We start from the raw sequence: 21,559 nt of genomic DNA on the forward strand, positions 1-21,559 counted from the left end.
GTGTGTTTTGTTGTTTAATTTAAGTTACATTCTGTTTATCGCTTCATTTTTGGTGTAATGCATTATTACAGCTGTTTGAAGTTCATTATTCTCTCTCTGTGATCGAGTCATCAGGATTACCGTAAACACTCATGTAAATGGGCACCATTCAATTTATGCAAGTGTTTTGTCATTTATTTGTCATTCACATCAGCATTCATCTGTAATATAGGCACATTTCTGGTTCATTTACATCCACCGAATCTCAAATAGCAGCAAGTCCTAATTCCAAGCTTTTTAAGGACACAAGCTTTTTATGAATTATCTAGCAGTTCCAGGTTAAAGGGTTCAAAATATATATTTAAAAACAAAATCAGCCACAATGAGCTGTGAGTCATCATATCAGCCTAGAAATTCCAATTGATTGAGATTCCAATTATCCCTTGATTATATGGTTTACAATGATTTCAATTTCTTTTCATGTTCCAAAAGAAAAGTGACAAAATTGTTAAAGGTGCTGTAAGTGAACCCTAACACTAACATGCTAAAAATGTCCCTATTTCCTTTCAGATATCTCTGAGGTAGGTGGTATGAAATTTCACACCTCTCTCTGTTACAATCCCTGGACTTGGTAAACAGCAGGGTAAAAGATGTCCATAGTCAGACACTTAGTTTCTGCTTGTCAATCATTTTGCATGAGGGTAGCTCTTATATGCTTGTATAAATGCCAGTACGGTGCCCTGCTCAGGGTCTGACAACTAAACGCTCAGGGGATGCTTCCCCCTTCATCTGCTCCAACAAGGTTCTCCAGGTGTGTCTGTGTGTGTGCGCGCATACCTTTTGGAAGAAGGCGTTTTGAAAAATTAACATCATTAAACACTGGATGACATCACCCTTGTCTCTGCCATTCACTCTGACCCACCATAAGAACATTTATCCAGAAATTTACACTGACCATTCAGAATCCCACAAACATTGTTCAGTGCAAACTACACTAATGGTTTTCAAAATAACTACATTTTGTTACACACCACCCTTTAATGATTGATGTATTTCCCCATTTATAATGTGCAGTTCAGAGATTTAAATCGACATTGAGGTGTCACATGTATTCTCACTCATTATAAACATCCATGGCTATTTCCATTGTGTGACACAAATGATTTGTGTTAAAATATTGAAATTGATACTGACTTGCGTTTGAGCGTGTCCAGGCTTTTACAACATCATCTCCATCTAGTGGTAAAATTAATTAAGTGCAGCTTCATAAAATGTCTATCATCTACCTATATAGTCATACATATACTCTTGCACTGTCTCAGTGGATTTTTGTCTGGTTACAGGAATATGGAAACAAATCAGTTACCTGCCCCTATTTATACTCTAAAGAATGCTTGACAGATTTGGGGCATGACTGAAGGTAGAGTCAAGCGTGCGGAACGCACAGGCCATTTTCTGATGAGAAATGTGCTCTGTGTTTTCTCTACCTCCCCTTTCCTCGTTTCATTAGGTCTGATTAGTTGGAGCACTAAGAACAGAGACCATATATCACCATGACATCACTTCCCTGTTCTCTCCTTCAGACTCCTGTTTCTATAGAGGCTTTTCTTCACTTTTAACACTCACCTCACTACATCAAATGAATGGGAGATACACTAGTGTGCCATTCATTTACTTCAGTTCACACTGGTGGTTAGTTTCGTGCCAGCCTGTGTGTTGAAGTTCTGTTAGAAAAAGAGAAGCCAGAGACACCAAACTGTTATGCCATCATTTGTTGTGTTGCATGCTGGTAGTTCCCCTTTTGAGCATGTGAAAGGCCCCCATCATGGATTTCTCATACAGTAAACATCACTAATCATCACAGACAATTTATCGACCCGATTTTGTGTAAAAAGAACAAAGAAATAAAATGGTGTATGTTGCACTTGTTTTGACATGTACCATCATTAGAATTGCTTTTTCAATTGCTCACACTGTAATTAAGGTTAACCGAAGTATTAAACATTTTGTGCTACGTACATGAATTATACAGTACCTCAAATCGTGTGGTTTATTGAGCAGAGGAGTGATCTAGAATTAGACCTGGGATTTTCTCCTGGTAGACGATAAAATGGGTGAAAAATCCCATAGCAGGAGCTCAAAACTGTTTAGGAATGAAAATGAAACCAAACAAACAATTTTGCAAAATGTAACCAAAATGGGAATGAATTCCCTTGCAATTGTTGCAGAGTGAAAACATTTTTTTTAAATGCCGCTAACAGGTTAATTTTGTTCCGATAATTTCTTGCACGAAACCAAAGATCAAAGGGTTTATCACAGCACGTTTTTGGAATTACATCACTTCCGATTTACCGAATAAATTTGACTTCTCTCTTTTTAGTAGAATACGCATGTGCTTTGATCCTGAAGGAAACTGCTGCATCACTCATTTCTTTGCTTAATTGCATGTTGTGAATGTAGCCTTCTGTGGCATGCTGAAGACCTTTTTAACAACTGTACATAATTACTACATATACATGCACAGTTAATTCGAATATAACGAAGTATGGGTGCAGGAGAGAGACATTTTTGAAAATGTATTGTTTTTAGTTTGCCAAATGCATATTTGAAATAAATGGAGTATACAGCTGAAGTCAGAAGTTTACATACAGTACAGTTAGGTTTAAGTCATTAAAACTCATTTAAGCAAACTTAGTTTTGGCAAGTCATTTAGGACATCTACTTTGTGGATGACACAAGTAATTTTTCCAAAAATATTTTACAGACAGATTGTTTCACTATAAATTGACTATCACAGTTCCAGTGAGTCAGAAGTTTCTGTGCATTTAAGCAGCTTGGATAAGTCCAGAAAATGATGTCAAGTCTTTAGACAATAAGCCAATCAGCTTCTGATAGGAGATGTACTGAACCAGAGGTGTACCTGTGGATATATTTTAAGGCCTACCTTCATACTTCATGCCTCTTTGCTTGACATAATGGGAAAAATCAAAAGAAATCAGCCAAGACCTCAGAAAACAAATTGTGGACCTCCACAAGTCTGGTTCATCCTTGGGAGCATTTCCAAATACCTGAAGGTACCGCTTTCATCTGTACAACAATAGTAAGCAAGTTTAACACCACTGGACCACACAGCATCATACCGCTCAGGGAGGAGAAGCATTCTGTCTCCTAGAGAGTAACATAATTTGGTGTGAAAAGTGTAAATCAATCCCGAAACGGCAGTAAAGGACCTTGCGAAGATACTCTAAGAAAAAAGGTAAACAAGAATCTATATCCACAGTAAAAGAAGTTCTATATCAACATAACCTGAAAGACTGCTCAGCAAGGAAGAAGCCAATGGTCCAAAACTGCCATAAAAAAGACAGACAAGTTTGTCAAACATACTGTTTGCAAGTGCACATGGGGACAAATATCTTACGTTTTGGAGAAATGTCCTCTAGTCTGATGAAACAAAAATGTAACTTTAAATGACCCATCCGTTATGTTGGAGGAAAAAGTGTGAGGCTTGCATGCCGAAGAACACCATCACAACCGTGAAGCAAGGGGGTGGTGGCATCATGTTTGGGGGGTGCTTTGCTGCAGGAGGGAGTGGTGCACTTCACAAAATAGATGGCATCAAGAGGAAGGGAAATTATGTGGATATATTGAAGCAACATCTCAAAACATCAGCCATGAAGTTAAAGCTCGGTCACAAATGGGTCTTCCAAATGGACAATGACTTCAAGCATATCTCCAAGCTTAACAACATCAAAGTCAAGGTATTGGAGTGGCCATCACAAAGCCCTGACCTCAATCCGATAGAAAATTTGTGGGAAGAACTGAAAAAAGCGGGAGCGAGCAAGGAGCCCTACGAACCGGACTCGGTTACACCAGTTCTGTCTGGAGGAATGGGCCAAAATTCCAGCAACTTATTGCGAGAAGCTTGTGGAAGAATAGCCAAAACGTTTGACCCAAATTAAACAATTTAAAGGCAATTCTGCCAAATACTAACAAATTTGAATGTAAACTTCTGACCCACTGTGAATGTGATGAAGGAAATAAAAGCTTTCTACTATTATTCTGACATTTCACATTCTTAAATAAAGTAGTGATCCAAACTGACCTAAGACAGGAAATGTTTTCTACGATTAAATAAAAAACTGAGTTTAAATGTATTTGGCAAATGTGTATGTAAACTTCTGACTTCAACTGTATATTTATATTAAGAATTAATTTATTGCTATTATTTGTGTAGGCTACTGTTTAATATGCTTGTTGCATGGGAAAAAAAGTTAATCACTTATTTTCGCTTATTTTGGGTGAGGCAAGTCCCTTAAATGTGCTTGTTTTTCCAGATCAGACAAAGATGTATTGGCTGCCAATATTTATAACCCAATTATTGACCAAATTAAAACCATTGGCATATCGGTTATAAGCATGAAAATACAGATATGAAAAATAAATATATATTCTTTTAGAATTAATTAGTAATACACTTTATTAGAATTCTGAGAATTCAAATGCACAATCCAGAAATAACAATAGCCACATTATGTAGAAGGGTTAGCACCCCTAAGAATATGCTATTGTACATTTTTAAAGCATAATTCCAAAGTAAAATAGTGATCCGATGACAAAATAAGTTAAGTGGCAAAATATCGGCATTGGTGTTTCATTTTTTTGTTTGTAAATGTCAATTTCGGCCAATCTGTTAGTTCTAACCAGTTACCTTTTAGTGATGGACCGATATATTACTGGCATAGGCCAATAACTGTGTTCACTTTCCCCATGCGTTCACTTACACTTGTTCACTTTTCCCTTGTGCCGGTTCTAAAATCTACTAACAGATTTGGCAATGGATACTTTCTGTTTTCAAGGTTTTTTTCTTTTCAAGTTTATGCAAATTAGAGTACATATTGAATAGAACTAGTGTTTGTTTTACTTTAGAATTTTACATCTGATTTGCAGTTGTCAAATTATGTTACGTTTATCGGCCTTTATATCAGCCATTCTGCTATCTAGATATCAGTATTGGCATAGAATTACTGATTATAAAGTCAAATCAATTCAAATTGAATAACCCATATCAGTCAACCACTATTCCCATTTGAAAAAGAAGAGTGGAGAATGCTGGAAAAATAATTAAAAAATTTGGTTTCTGCTCAGAACGAACCAAAATTTGTAACCCCTGTCACATAGATTTGCCCTAAAGGAGGGGTCCAGGCTTTATCTAGGACCAGAATATCATAGAAAGTTAGAAGTGGCCTCCAAGTTATTATAGAGCAACCACATATAACACCCTAGTACCCACTTTGCAACACCCAAACAACCACTAGAAAACCCTAGCACTTGCGTAGCAATGCTTTGTGAGCCACCCACAACATCCTAGCATTGTGGTGGCGAGATTTGTATGGGCAAACACCACTCATGTTTTCTTGAAATGTAGAAATCCAGTTTAATTTCCCGTTCACTTTTTATCCATAAAGAATGGATAATTATATGTGCTTTGAAGTGTATTTGGATCAAAAACTGACTGCTGGATTATCAATCAGTGTAAACTAGAATTGGAGGACACCACTTCAATCCTTCTGATTCAACTATGTGGATTTGTGATCTTTAAAACTGGAAGCAGGAAGTACAGTGGTTTAGAACTTCTCAAAACCAATCAAAAGCTATTCTGTGTCATTGGGTGATGAAATCAAAGAACACTGTTAAATAAACTCACTGTCCCTGCATGTCAAAAGTTATAACTAATGTTTACATGCTCTTAGAAGTTTGTCATGTTTAGCAAGAACAACATTAAATGTTTTTTCTGGAAGCTTGATGACATTAAGAGCTTGACGTGAATATGTGTTGGATGAGTGTTGTCTATTGCAGTGGTGGGCCGTACATTTAATGTCTAGGCCTTCAGTGTGATTCCTGCCTTTTAAGAAAACACTGTTTCACAATGAATAAGACATGCATTTGGGCATCATACATTATGCTGCAGCTAACTAGTAATAACTACTGACATTTATAAACACTTCCACACACGAAAACCAGAACTTGAAATGACACTTAATGCTCAAGCAAGCCTTATTTTAACTGCAGCATGACTGTTTTGTGAAATGAATGTCTCCTGAACAGACATTCAAAAATCCTAATTTTCATATGAATCTACCAAGGAGGTCTATAATAACTGGAAAAATCCATCTAATAATATTTGCGATTTAGATTAATTTAGTTTTGTCAGGGTAAACGGTTACGCTGCGTTCCATTCAAGTTGGATGTGGGATATTCCTACTTAATATCTCCGACCATAAATGCATTTCATTCCCCGATATTCGGAACTGCAACGTTCCCGTTAGCTTAGCAGGGGTTTGACTCTCATTAGAGATGTCTCCTAGCAACCCAACTGATAAACAATGCTGCAGCGCTAGCATTTGTGCTTCAGGTGAACGATTATCATAAAGAGATTATAATGTTTTATACTCCTGTTTCTGCAGGTGTTTGTTAAACAAGCTTTAATATCATGTAATATGGAAATTAACTTATTTATCAATATTACTTAATAAAGTGAATGTTTATCACTTACTTTGTATATCTCCCTGAGTGTCCACATGTTTGTGTGAAATCATGCCCCTCCATCTCGGCGAAATCTAAGTTGAGAATTTCTGCACAAGCCTACAAGTTCTAATTCTGACTTCAAGATGCATTCCATTGCACTTTTCCTTATAGGAAGTTGTAAAATCCGACTTTCCGAGTTGAATGGAACACAGCACTACTTTTCAAAACTTGATCCGACACTGAATGCTCCAGCAGCGTAATTTAAACTCGACAGCTTGATCTTTCGCTTTTCACTCTTGAATTACGTACATCACTTAGAGTGATTTTGTCACTCAAGGCCAGCTAGAAGGCCTCTACTGGGACATATCCTAAAGATCACACCCACAAGAACAAATAAATCAATCCGAATGGCTGATGAATCTGACAAGCTGACTTTAGTTGCACATTCATTTGCACTGTTGAGGGATTCTGTACAAATTCCGATGGGGTGGAGCTCAAACTCACGTGCTGCTTCGGGCATGCGGTTTGTGAAACAGTTGTCATGTTTGCTTGTAAGCATCAAGGAATAAATTCTGACTGGATAAACTTTTTGTTTTTCTCTATTTGTTTGTAGATTAATAAAGAGTGGAAAGCGATTAAAAATACATAGGCAAAAAGGTGATTGAGAATGAAAGGATGAAAAATATTTATTTATTTGGCATACTAGTCCAGCAGAGAAGGCTTAGCTGGCCCTGAGAAATCGCCACTTGTCTGTTGGTGTAATGGCTCATAAGTCACTGAGGGTGGGGGCTAGGAGAGAGTGGTGGACACATTTGGGTCATTTAGCTGACATAACATTAAATTGTGTTTGTGTGTAAGTTGGGTTTTGTGGTTTATGAGGGTTTTTTAGGTTACACACTAGTAATTACAATAATATATGTTATAATGTAAATGTGGTTTATGAGGACACCACTAGTGTCCCTGTAATTTAAACGACTTTTTTATTTTTGTTTTTTTGAAAATGTAAAAATGGCAAAGGATTCTATGAGGGATATGGGATAGAATATATCGTTTGTACAGTATACAAATCATTATGTCTATGGAGAGTCCTCATAATGATAGGAGTATCAGCGTGTGTGTGTGTGTGTGTGTGTGTGTGAGCACATCATACTGTTTAATTAACTCTGTGCCAGGTTTATTAAATGAACAAAATGTGTTATGATTGTTCCCATTAAAAAAAAAAGTTAAAAGGCTGTGTTGTGGTTTGAGAATGTATTTCATTGTATTTTTATTTATATTGAATTCAGATAATTCAGATTTCTGGAGTGCCTCTTAGAGCAGCAGGGGTCAGTATTTTCACATAGGGACCAGGGCTCATCAGACTTTCAGCCAAACAATATAAGATCTCAACCTCCTAATATTAAAATATCACATTTTCAGCAGCACTGTATAAAAACTTTCATTAACAACTTCAACTATCATTGTTGCATTGTATTACGCTATTATTACATTTACGTATTTTGCCATGTCCTGGGTTCATTCTGCTATTATCTGTTGTTCGCCAGATTTACATTTGCAACCCTATAATCTAAGGGCATGTTGGAGAAAGAATCATCATAGGCTAGTACATTTTTGTTTTTGCTCGCCAAACTTTGACAACATGTAATCATAATGTGAAGGGGGCACCTTCACATAAATATAATAACCATCTATATGACTTCACATGATGTATTATGTGAGTGTATGTGTTATTTCATATTTCACTTTCTAGCAATTTATATGATATGAATTTGTAATGAAATCGCATTTATAATGATGCTAAAATCTGTTGTCACTGAAATTTCATACACATTTAAACCAAATATTCACATGGATGCATCCTTATAATGAAAATGGAATTCCAAATGTAACATTTAAAGGTGGAGTATGTGATTTTCTTTTTTGACCATTTTTTCAAAATAACTTGAAATCCTATTCCTAACCCACTTACTGGCTGTAAATTAGAAGCACTGAAATGAAAATTAAGCAATTTAATCATCTGTGGAACGGGCAGGACTCGAAAAACTCCAGCCAATCATTTTCAAGACCATCTAGAATCATTGGACAGAAAATGTGTCAATCAACGTCGTACCATGCCCCCCCACCACCCTGGCCTGCGTGTCCCGTTCAGTGCGCATACTCAAAGCTTCGTGACCCAGTAACAGGAAGCGATTGTATTTATGTATGGAGAATAGAGCTTTTATAGTGCTAGTGGGGTTGTTCCACATTTCTATGAATCCTGTTTTGAATAGAAGACCGCTGTACAGACGCCAGGGCTGGCGATGTTCTTTTTTTTTACAGTTATGAGAAAATCAGCTCTACACCTTTCAAGAGTGGTATGCGACCACCTCCTCCTGCTGTGTCAACAATTTGCTCTGAAAAATTGTCTGACAGGTGAATGCACTGTTTGACTAGTGAGTCTAGAACACTGCTAGAACACTGCGCATCTGAGTTTTCGCTCGTGCATGATTGCGCGTCCATGTTTTTCGAATGGGTGGAGTCAGGGCCAGCGTTGGAGGAGAGAAGGTAGGACCTTAGAGTTGTGTATTTTCAAAATCTGCCGGCCGTTTTGCAAATGACATACCCCACCTTTAAGTGCCACTATATCAAAAGTAATATGTCAAAATCTGGTTAATAATGGAGGGCTTGATGTTTTTACCAAACACCTTCATATAACTGCACAAACCTTTTTGTTAAATTCTTCAACATTTGCAGTGTTTGTTGAACTTAAACTATTTCATAATGTAGGATTAGAAATATTTGTATAATTACATATTTACAGTATTGCACTTGCTACATTTACATGGACACCAGAAAGCGGGTTAATGCTACGCTTTAGCCTATTTTTAAGATATATTATATACAAATCTTACAAAATGCAAGTTTTATTAATTACATTTGCTTCAAGACTATTCAATTCAATTAGATGGAAATTTGTTATTCCATTGAAATTGCTACATATTAAAAATAGGCAAAAATATATTTTTTGGAGCGTAGAAAGCAACGTTCGTAAAAAAAAGCGTATTGCGAGAAAGCAACGTTCTTGTTTACTTTAACAGTATAAGCGGTGTACTCCTTTTCTCTTGTATACATGCGGCTCGGTCAGTAAGCAGCTTTCTCCAGAGAAACATAATTACTCCATGTTGCTTGTGTAAATAACAAATATAGTATCCAAGGAAGACTTCACTATTTATTTTCTGTTGCTTCTCTTTATTTCCAGATATTCCAGAGTTGTTGCTGTGTTTGTTTCCTTTCTATCGCGGCTTGCAGCGGAATTGCGCTTCAATAGTGGGGATTCCCTCTTATATAAAACCCTGGGATTCCCTCAATGTATGAGTGCATATACATGAATGTAAGGGACAGTCAATATTTTACAGTGATGTTTATAATATGGGTATAGTTTATAGTGTATGTGCTTTTCCCACTGTACTCCCAGAATTTTTTTGTTGACTTGTTGTGCGTTTGTTATCCAGTCTATTCCACACACATGCGCACTATTCCAAACCTCCACGAGCAAGTGTTTACAGTACAGTTTAATGAACGCAGCACACAGTAATGAGAGAGATGTTAAGATAAAGCAGCAATGTGTGATTAGAATGAATGTTTCTTTTAACTTTTTGATCTACAACAACACTATAAACAACAAAGGATATTAAAAGAGACGCTTTATAGAAGCAAACGAATCAGTTAGTTATATGGGAGTGTTTTCTTTTGATGAAACAAAAAAGCTGTGGCACAAATGTACTGTACCACATCTAGTAATGCATTTAGATATATTCTGAAACTTTTTATAGAAATAAATACTGTCAATTAGGGTATTTTGGGACACCTTAACTCTCAAATGTACATTTACTAGTAAATATAAGAAATTATATGTTAATATGACCACATTTTAGAAGAATTGTCATGATAAAGTCTGATTTGTTTGTTTGAAGTGCTAAAGTGACGATCATAGAAAATTACAGTCGCAAAACACACAAAGTTTAAAACTAATTATATGCTAAATTAAAAAGGTACGTTTTTAATTTATAAAGTGATAGCGGATCTAACAGATGGAGGCAAGCTGTTCCAAAGCTTTGGACCCGACACGATCTCCTCTTTGTTTTAGCGTTGACCTGTGAACCGTCAAGATATTTTGATCAGCAGACCGTAGACATCTAGTAGGTTTTTTCAAATATACTTATACTTTAAGATGAATTCTATATCAGACTGGCAGCCAATGCAGAGACATAAAAACTGGTGTAATATTTTGTGAATATCAGCACGGCTGTGATTAGGTCACAGTCACCATGCTGGTATTAAGAACAGCTGTGCTTTTATACAACATTATACAGTATGTAATATTGAAAAACTGAAATGATCAGACAAGCATTGTGATTAGGAATGCACCACTGCAGGACATGTTTGACCGATACCAATTTTGGCCAAACATTTTAGGCCGATACCGATATTTTACCACTTACATTATTTTGTCATCAGATGACTGTTTAACTTAGAAATGATGCTTTAAAAAGTGTACAGAAGTACAAAACTGTTCTAACAATAAATAATTTCTATTGAACGTGTACACCAGTGGCCAAATGTTTGGAATAATGTACAGATTTTGCTGTTATGGAAATAAATTGATACTTTTATTCACCAAAGTGGCATTCAACTGATCGCAACTTATACTCAGGACATTAATAGCATGACTATTACAATTTGAAATTTTTTTTTTTACAGAACTTCTTAAACGAAATGGCATTATGCCTCTGGATTTAGTTTTTACAAAGTGTGTTACAAATGTATTATAAATAAACCATCTTTTTATCATATTGCTGTTTTCATGCTGATAACCACTATGGCAATTGATTTTAATTTGGTCAATCATTTGCCGATATATACCAGCAACTGATACAATGGTGGATCCCTAGTAGTGATTGTAAATAAATCAACCAATTAGTGAAGCGTTCTAGTGTGCTTTTCACTAAATATAAGCACTCTTGGAATGCCCCTTGACTTATCAGATTCGAATACCGGAACTAACTGTTGAATAAAGTAAAATATGTCCCAGATTCCCCTAATTCCCCCTATATCTTACATATCAGTCTACTGACTAGCTACAATACATTCATGAAGCCCTGTTTGTATCCCCTGGTTTTAGAGGAATTAAAGCTGATGTTACACTTGTTTAATTTTCTTACTTGGTCTCATTAAGTATACTTGCAATTTGAGATGACTGCATAATCCCATCAGTATAAGCCAAACAAAGACAGAGAGAGCAACATAGAAACCCTTCATGGCCAGAGAGGAAAATGGTGGACAGTCTATCAACCCAGGGCACCCAGAATTGACACACACCAGGAAGACAGAACCGCAGCCAGGGGGAGGGACGAGAGCAGGCGTAGCCAACTCTCCACTCAAGCCTGTGTGTGAGCGAGAGTGCAGAGGCGGGCCAGTCGAGGTTGTGTGTGTGTGTGTGTGTGTGTGTGTGTGTGTGTGTGTGTGTACACGAGAGAGAGGAAGCAAGTAGCTGTTACTGTGTTTGTGTGAGCGAGTGTTTGTTACTGCTCCACCGAGATAGGACAGAAAAACACACTCCTTGGATCGAAAAGGAGGATTTCTAGTGTAAGCACTGATGTATTGCGGGCAGCTTGTCGAAACTTGAAAGCGCTTTAGACAGCAAGTGAAAAGGAGGGACAGAAGAGACGCATCAGCATGGACGAGGATGAGGATGAGGTGCTGGGTCTCCTGGACAAAGTTCTGGAGGATGAAGATGTGTTTGAGTATGAATTGGACCTGGACAGTCCATTCACACCAATGGACCATAGGACGTTTAAGGTGAGAGAGGCTGAAAGACAGCGACAGAGAGTGCTTCTCTCTTCCTCTGCTGAGTTGCTGACAGAGGTTTTGCTCTGTCTCGATGGCTAAAAATAGTGTGGTGGAAAGTATTAAACCTCTTTTTCAAGACGTAGTGATAGTGTTTGCTTAGTTCCCATAGTAAAGCAGACACGTGTGCTTGTGTGTGACTTTTGTGCTTTGTACCAGTCATATTTAGCAACTGTGATTCTGCAAACGCCTCTTAATTATCTTTATTCTGTTTTAACGCTGTGAACACACTGGTAGAGATAACAAAGCTACAGATTACACACTACGCCCCCAACATTTCATCTAGACAGAGCATGGGCCAGTTTCTAGACAGCCACAGCTATTTCTTGCTCGACTGTTGCTGTGATCTTGCTTCTCAGGTGCAGCATGAGCTATATGTTTTATTTGAGATGTTTAGTTTCTCCATTAGAGTGCAGATGAATCACGTTGCCTGTGCTGAATCAGATTAGCAATAACTTTATTATTACAATCTGTGTGTGCTGTGGCCAGACACTTACATTCAGAGCCCACAGGCCATAAACACACCATTCTATTCATTAACAGGAAAAGTTCCAACAAAAAATAATTTTAAATAATTCTGGCATTATTTACTCGCTCTCATGTTGTTCCAAACCTGTAGTACTTTCGTTCTTCCTTAAAACACAAAATTAGATGTTAGGCAAAATGTCCCATGGTGCTCTTTTTTTCATTCAATGATAAGGCTTATTCCCACTGCCAGTACTAAAGCATGTTATAGGTACTTTCCGCCGAGAAGCGTACTTTTCGTCACTTTCACACCTAAGGAACTATAGTTCCTCTGAGCAGTTTTTGGGGGATTTTGTAACTCCTACTCTGGAGTAGGTACTTTGGGGGCATATAGGGACTGTTGGAGACACACAAAGCATTGAGAATGGAGAGGAATCCACAGCGCCATAAGTAAACAACGAGCTGCTAGCCTGCTACACAGAGTATTAAGCTAATTTTACAATTCTCTTAACAGAAATAATTTAAAACCAACAAAATATACAGTGTGTGCGCGCGTGTGTGTGCGCGCGTGTGTGTGTGCGCGTGTGTGTGTGCGCGTGTGTGTGTGCGCGCGTGTGTGCGCGTGTGTGTGTGCGCGTGTGTGCGTGCGTGTGTGCGTGCGTGTGTGTGTGTGTGTGCGTGTGTGTGTGTGTGTGTGTGTACGGGTTTGGGTGGTTTACTAGGACAATTTTTTACGTTACAATCTGGTAATTAAAAGAGAATGGAGAGTTCTCATAACTATAGCTGCACCAATGTGTGTGTGCGTGTGTGCGCGTAACTTCATATGGAGACATTTTGAGATTTAATTGTATCTGTACTGTTTGTACTGTGTCTATACAGAAAATAAAGTGATGTCTGGATCACTACAAATAATATTTCCTGGGATGATGGATAGAAATAATCGGATGTTTATCGAGAGTGGGTAATTGAACTATTATACACTAAACCGTCATGAAATCTAGTTTACATGGGGTAAGTTTTGCGTGCCTGTTACTGTGTGGTTAACTTACATTTAAGATGTATTTTTTTAAGTCAATGAGAGACCAATTCAATACAGTCATTTATGTTGAGTCATAAAACTCTTTATTGTAAAAGATTAATTAGTTTATAGTGCTTTCAACATGTTGTCCACTAAATTCAGCGTGTGCTACATGGTAGAACAGCCCTAACAAAAGCTTAACTCTGAGCCCGGCGTCCTCCATCGGTGTTATTGTTGCTATTGAATTTCACGTTCCTACCAAGTCAGAAAAGAAATCGTTGATACTAGATTACGTCACTACGGTAGTAACTTTCTGAATGCGAATGCAACAGGGGAAAAGTCTCCTCGGGTGTTCCGTTTCTCGCAAGAGTTCTCATCTAGAAAGTTACTAAAGGAAAACTACCAGGACTGTAGGTGGAAAAGGGCCTATAATGACCAGGGGTTTTCAAGCTCCAAAAAGCTAAAAAAACAAATAGTCTATACAACTTATGTGCTATATTCCAAGTCTTCTTAAGACATACAATAGTTTGTGCGAGAAAAAGTCTGAAATTTAAGTGATTATTGACTGAAAACCTTGCACTCCGGCATAGGTCTTATATATCACTTATATTTGCACAAGGGATGTGAATAGATAAAGTTTTTAACTAAGTATTCTCATAGTTTTTTGTGATTAATCATGATTATTCATGGTACATATAGTTACAGTACTTTATACTTTGTCTCAAAGAACTTCCAAGAAATTGTTTAGTCATCATTTATTTTAATTCCTTAAATATGTATTTTAAAATGTAAATGTTTTGTGAATAAAGTTAATTTCACACATTTCTACAGGTATAAATCTTTGATGAACTGTAAGTAAATGCCATAAACTCAGTGGACATTCAGTAAAATCTTCTGACATTTTCCACTAGACTTTTTTAATAATGGGATCAAATGGCAGATTCAATTAATATAAAGCTTTATTGTTAAGAGAAACTTAAGAGTACATTGCCAATGCATTATAAGACACTATACATAGAGATATAAAATAAATTGAATTGAATTGAATGCCGAAGTTTAACTGGCTGAAGTTTAGAATCTCAAAACAATTTATTGCTGTTCAGTTTCTATCGCGCACACGATGGGTCGCTTACACACAGTTTCGTTTATCACTCTCAGATGAGAGTGAGAGAGCGTTTTCGGGCAATGCAAAGAGATGCAGTACTGCAGCTTGCCCATATCTCTCCCACACCTGGCTTCATACTCTGTACATAAAATCCGCTCCCGTGTTTATAATGCCTGGGACATATATTGCACTTAATGAAGCCGGCACTACTCCACACTTTTTTCAGTTTTTGTGCTTGGATGTGCAGTTGAGCCGAGCTTGTACATCCTGAAAATTTATAATTTTTGTTTCAGGAAGAGAAAAAAACGGAGACCGCATTAATTGCATTAAATGTTTTGTATGGGTTAAACAGTCAACCATTAATCACAGAAATGAATGCATTAAATTTCACAGCCCTAGTTTGCACACATTAAAATATAGTGTTTCCGTCAGTGATGCCAAACAGCATTGGTTGAATCTCGCAACCAATCGTGATGCACAAAGTTTATATATGTGGAAGCAGAGATGGTGATTTAAGTACTATAACGGAGCGGAAGTTTACCAATAAATTACAACTAAAATGAACTTTTATTGTACACTGTTAGACATTACTGTGTTTTTTTCTACAGAAAACACATTCGTTTTATTATTATTATTTTTTGTATTATTGGAGCATGACGAGAATAGGGGAACTGGATTGTGACATACAGTAATTCTATATAGTGAAACATTAAAGGGATAGTTCACCAAAAAAGGAAAATTCTCATCTTTTACTCACCCTTCATGCCATCCCAGATTTTTAGAAAAATGATTTCCGGTCTGTTGGTCCATCCATTGCAAATGAATGGTGGCCAGAAATTTGAAGGTCCAAAAAGCACAAAGGCATCATAAAAAAACTAATCCAGATGATTCCAGGGGTTTAATCCATGCCTTCAGAAGTGATATCAGGGTGAGAAACAGATCAATATTGAAGTTCTTTTATTTCTTCTATAAATCTCAACCTTTGACCAGCCCCAACCAGTAGATGACGATTGCATTCTTCATGCATATCGCCAAAAAACAAAAATCGTAGGAATAATGTGTAAGTGAAAGTGGAGATTTATAGTAAAATTTACTTATATTGGTCTGTTTCTCACCCACAGATATCATATCGCTTCTGAAGATTTGGATTTAAACACTGGAGTCGTGTGGATTACTTTTATGCTGTCTTTATGTACTTATGGATCTTAAAGTCTTTGGTCACCATTCACTTGCATTGTATAGCCCCACAGAGCTGTGATATTTTTTCTAAAAACCTTAATTTGTGTTCTGCAGAAGAAAGAAAGTCATACGCATCTAGGATGACATGAGGGTAGTAAATGATGAGAGAATTTTCATTTTTGGGTGAACTATCCCTTTAAGTAAAAGACTACACAACAAATACAGCCATTAAAAAGGTAACAAGGATAAAAATATATAACGATTGAAGAAGTCAGTCAGAGCAGGGTCACAAGGATCACGTGAACACTGAAAGAAAATAATATATGATCAGTGTTGATGTTAAAGTCATGAAGTTATCACATCTAATACTTCCCATTTAATCTCCTTATCTGAAAAGAAAGGAAGTACCACCCTTATGACTAACTACTTCAAAAGAAAATGGCCAAATATATCCAACAATGCCCTATAATTTACTCACAGTAACTGCTTTCTCCAGAGCACTAGTGCTTATGCAAGATGTGTACTTGTGCCCAAAACAGCAAGATGGATCGCAACGCAAGTGAACGCAAGGGTCTCAAATATTGAACCACTTTCAACGTTTAGCACCATCTTAAAAACGCAACTCTCACGACGCAAGAAAAAGCAGCGAATGCGGGTCTCAAGATGTATTTTAAAAGGTTGAACTGCTTTCAGCTGACGCAACGTCTTAAATATGCAAAAAATGAGAAAAAAGCAGCTAGATGCGACGCATTGAATAAAGATGTACCAACACTTAAAAATAACACAGATGGAAAGCAAGAACGCGTCCTCTGTGAACAACCCCAAAGACCAAGTAAACTTTATCATTTAAATAATATTCGAGTTCTCTTCTTTCTCTATAAATATTTTTCTTGAATGACTATCTAATTACTGCTTGTACGTACTTAGTTGTATGTTTTCCACTGGAATTCAGTGGGACTCTGCTCAAAGCTGCATCTTTCCCTCAGACAGGTGTGTACCTGAGGTAAAGTTTGTCTCCCCCCATCGAGGGTGGAGGTAGTCTGAGAGAGAGATAAAGCCAAGAAGATTACAAATATACAGTTTATTGTATTACCAATACCAAACGTTAGATTTCTGAATATTATAGAGGAAAGTTTCATCGTGCGTGTTAATGCAAATAATTACCAGGATTTATGAATAATTATATTAAAAAAGTATGAACACTGAAAGACCTCTACACCCCTCAGGAAAAGACCTTGTTGGTTTTGCTCCATATACATGTTTGCTGTATTCAGTTACAGTTTGGTACTTTATTAATTTGATTAAAAGTAATTTAGTGCTGTTAATGAGTGATGTCACCAAAATTATCCATGATGCAATGCATATTACAGTTAAATATTGTATTATTATATTATAGTAATTTACTGGTCATTTTACAGTTATTTATCCTATAAAGTGTTACAACACAAGAGTATGTAAATGATGAAAGTCCCTACAATTTATTTGTGTGTGCAATTTAAGACATTTTTCCAATAAAGCAAAGAGAGCATGGTGACAGATTTGTTGTTTTTTAGTGCCTCTGATCATGTTTAGTTTCATTTGAGGATTTTAGCTCATCCTCGTGGCTGATCTGAGTTATGGTTGTTATGGTTTCCATGTTCACAAAAGATGGAAAATATGGCAAGCAAAAAAAGAAAGAAGACAAGTTTACCTTAACTGTCACATACAGCAGCTGAGAATTGAAAAATGGAGCGCACGCTGAAATCCTGATGTGTGTGTTAAATACACATTTGCAGAGGTGCACGATACAGAATATGAATAATATGAATATGCCCTACTGCCTGCACTTGATTTGAGTTGTTCACTCTGTTTGGAGATTCAGGTTAAAGAGGAGCAGTTGTCTGTTCACTCCATTTGATAATTAGATCCTAACAGGGTTACAACGGTTATGGAAACCTGGAAATATCATGGATCTTTAAAATTGTGAAATGTGCAAAATCTTAAGAAGAATATCTACATTTCTGTTTTGAAAATAAGTTTATCTAGATTTTGTTTATATACAGTAAAACTTCCAATGAAAGCCAGTGTTTTAACATCAGCCTGTTCATTGACTGTCTTAATATGTACAAATGTTTAAATGTGTTCATTCTTGGGCTGTTGATTTAACGTTTAATTCAGTGTGATTAATTTTATAAAAAATAACACGTTAAAAAATGTTATGCAATTAATCACAATGCCCCCAGACCGTAATAAGGAAGATTCCTGAGAAATGCAAGCTTGTAGTACCACCTGTTTACTCCAGAGGGCAGTAAGTGAAATTTCAGCTGTGTGGTAACGCACAGTTTATACAGTGAAGAAAACAACCAGACAGCAGCAGAACAACACAAACTTGCATAACGTTCTTGCGTTCAAAACACTTGATGGAGCTCAATTTTGAACTAAAAGATCTCAAGATGTGTTCGAAGTATTAAACTATATTTAACTTGACACAGTGACATCAAAAATATATGTTTATGATGCACCCGAGACACTACACAAGCATATCTGACGCAGGTGTACATTGACGGGTCCTTAAACAAGCCCTCATAATAAATCTCCAATTGATTGACAAATTAACTTGTGAAATGGATTGCTGTGAACTGAATGCCAATGATTGGATTATGATCAATAATATGGTAGTAAACAAAACATTGTATTCTAAATATATATATAATTTTTAAATATTTAAAGATAACTATGTATAATTATTTCATCATTATATATTTATAGTTCTATGAGGACCTTTCTAGCTAATATTTGTATATGCGATTAAATGCAATTAATCGTGACACCATTTAATTAATACGATTAAACATTTTCATCGATTGACAGCCCTTGTTAATTCAAATGATGATGATATGTATCTCTGTGAAATTATGTTTAAAAAAAATAAATTCTTATGCAGTAATCATGAATGACTTGAAGGTTATTAGAAAAGTCATGGAATTTCATTGGTCATAAATTGTGGGTTTCCTTTTTTAAACCCAGACACCAGTGATCTGAGAGTAGCAGACACAAGTTATTGTCATAATTTTTTCTGAAAGATGATTCCAGTTTCAGATACATATTTTTGGGCTTTTGCCTGTTGGTTACACAGATATTAGACAGTTGAGATTAACAGGAAATGATTTAGGAGTTTTACCAATTAGAGGTAGACGATAAATCAGTGTGCAGATTAATCAGTGCCAGTAGTTGCTTTTTGGAGCTATCAGTTTTCTGCAATAATCTATGCCGATTAGTGTTTTTTTTTTTTTTTATCCTTTGTGGTCTTATGGAGGATTCTACAGTATGGAAGCGGCAGATGTGGTTGGGAAAAAAAACAATCACTAAAACTTCATGGGGATTTGCTGTACCTATATCTTTCATAATTGACTAGATTTGTCCCTATTTTTATCCTCACTTCAGTGAATATTTTGTTAGATAATTAAGTGTTTTAAATGGAAGCGAAGGCATGCAAAGAAAAATGTGACTATATGGAAATGTGCCTCTTCAGCACATACATTATGTCTCCAACTTATATATTGTGAATAATATTAAACCTTATTACTCTGGTGGAAATATACAGTGTATATATACAAAATGCTTCATCTGGTAAATATATAGGCTATAAAAGCTTAATTTGGTAAATATTTAAATATACTGTATTATAATGGACCCAAGTCTGTCAATGCAAAATAAGAGTCCACGATGTGTTTAGGGCTTGTTTATAGTTAGACGTCCTGCGGTATGCACAAAACCTCTCGTTCTGACCAGTTTCAGACATTTGGATGTTTTCAGCTGATATTTTAGTTTCCACAAATGATTTTGAAAAATGCTATCATGCCCTACAACAATTTTTCAAGATGGAAACATTTATACTTTAGAAGAAGTTTTCTAAACTAACTGTTCCAATGTCAACATGGACAAACATGGTCCAACATGGATATTTAGACTGACATAAGCATGACTTTCAAAAACTAGAGGGTAAGAAAAAAATAATTGTTTTCCTAGTTGCCCTAGTCGTTTATAATTTCCTCCTGTTTGCCCTCTCTATGGCACAGATGACGCTAACTGTGTTGTATAAATCATTTTCTTCCTGTAAGGTCATTCTCTCTCACTATCTTATCTTGCTGCTATCAGCACTGGGCACCATACTAGAAGTCACAGTTATTCATTAAAAAAATAAAAGCCACTCTGTTGTGAGCGCTAACTGCACCTCAAAAGACACTTTGTTCAATAGCTTTCTGATGATGTCCAGATGTCATTCATAAGAACATATACTTTGACTTCAGTTTTCTGAGACTCCAGTTGAAAAGAAACTGTTGCATCCTTACTGTATATAAGTATATGATCAATTCTGTTTATAAGAACATTTTGCCAGAAACTGCGTAGTTCACTGCAATCTCTCATTCAACAGTAATGGCAAATATAGCAAAGGAAAGTAATCTATAATCATTATTTGTTTGCAAATGCATTTTAAAGTGTGATTTAAGTGTCCAAATACCTTTCGGTCCTACTACTGTGGGTCTGAATGAGCGTGAGACAGGTGGCAAAGCCAAACTTCACTTCAGTCTCAACCATATTCATTTAATACCCAAAGAGAGACTCACTGAGTAAATTCATTACAAAATATCCCATAAGCACTAGTGCTCTGGACAAAGCAGTGACTGTGAATGACTTATAAGGGCATTGGTGGATATATTTGGCCGCTTTCTTTTTAAGTAGTTAGTCATAAGGGTGGTTCTTCCTGTCTTTTCAGATGGAATCACTGTTTATTCCTTTATGTAATCAACTTTAGGAGAGAGCTTATTGGAGGCAGTCATGTTTTGATTTATCCTCTGGTGGTTTTGTTAGACAGACGCGGTTGGGACATTTACACATACAGTAATTGTTCTAAAAACAGCTTTTATGAAATCATGAAATAAAGAAGGCACTGGAAAAGTGCTTTTGTAAATGGAAAGAGTGAACTGACTTGGTGGAAACGCTGAGGGAGAGCATGAAAACATATTAAGATATTAAGTTTGATGTTGACCTTTTCGGTTCGTCACTTTCTCTTTAATGCTCAGATGTTCTCAGATTGGTTCAAATGGCTGAGTTTAGATGGCCTATCAGTGCATTTGTCTGAACACACAAGTACACAGCCTGAACTCTTTGCATGGATTGTATAATTAGCAGGGTGTGTCTTTTACCTGAATATTTCACACTCACTATAAAGACTAAGAGAGAGAGTTAGTCACATAGAATAATCGTAGCAACTAAAAGCAGGCTTTGATGATATCTAGACAATTATGTTATACTGGTGTTATATGATGATACAATTCTAGAGAAGCTCATTCTGCAGGGTATGTGTTTACCAACAGATGGTGCTCATCAGCTAAAGTTCTTGCATTCAGCCATATTTCTCA

The 21,559-nt window shown here is 36.4% G+C and overlaps 1 protein-coding gene across 3 annotated transcripts in view; it reads left to right on the plus strand.

Annotated features, from left to right (window-relative positions):
• The window catches only part of abr (ABR activator of RhoGEF and GTPase), a 225,662-nt gene that overhangs the window by 96,455 nt on the left and 107,648 nt on the right, over nucleotides 1–21,559 (plus strand). Inside the window, exon 1 of one of the 3 annotated variants that reach the window (XM_052113125.1) lies at nucleotides 11,974–12,342. The exons of the other annotated variants lie outside the window; for them this stretch is intronic. Coding sequence (XP_051969085.1) covers nucleotides 12,220–12,342 — 123 coding nt within the window. The 5' untranslated portion in view covers nucleotides 11,974–12,219. Of the gene's footprint in view, nucleotides 1–11,973; nucleotides 12,343–21,559 lie in introns of those variants that run through there. 3 annotated transcript variants of the gene reach the window in all.

This window comes from Xyrauchen texanus, chromosome 3 (assembly GCF_025860055.1).
Source record: "Xyrauchen texanus isolate HMW12.3.18 chromosome 3, RBS_HiC_50CHRs, whole genome shotgun sequence".
Lineage (NCBI taxonomy): Eukaryota > Metazoa > Chordata > Actinopteri > Cypriniformes > Catostomidae > Xyrauchen > Xyrauchen texanus.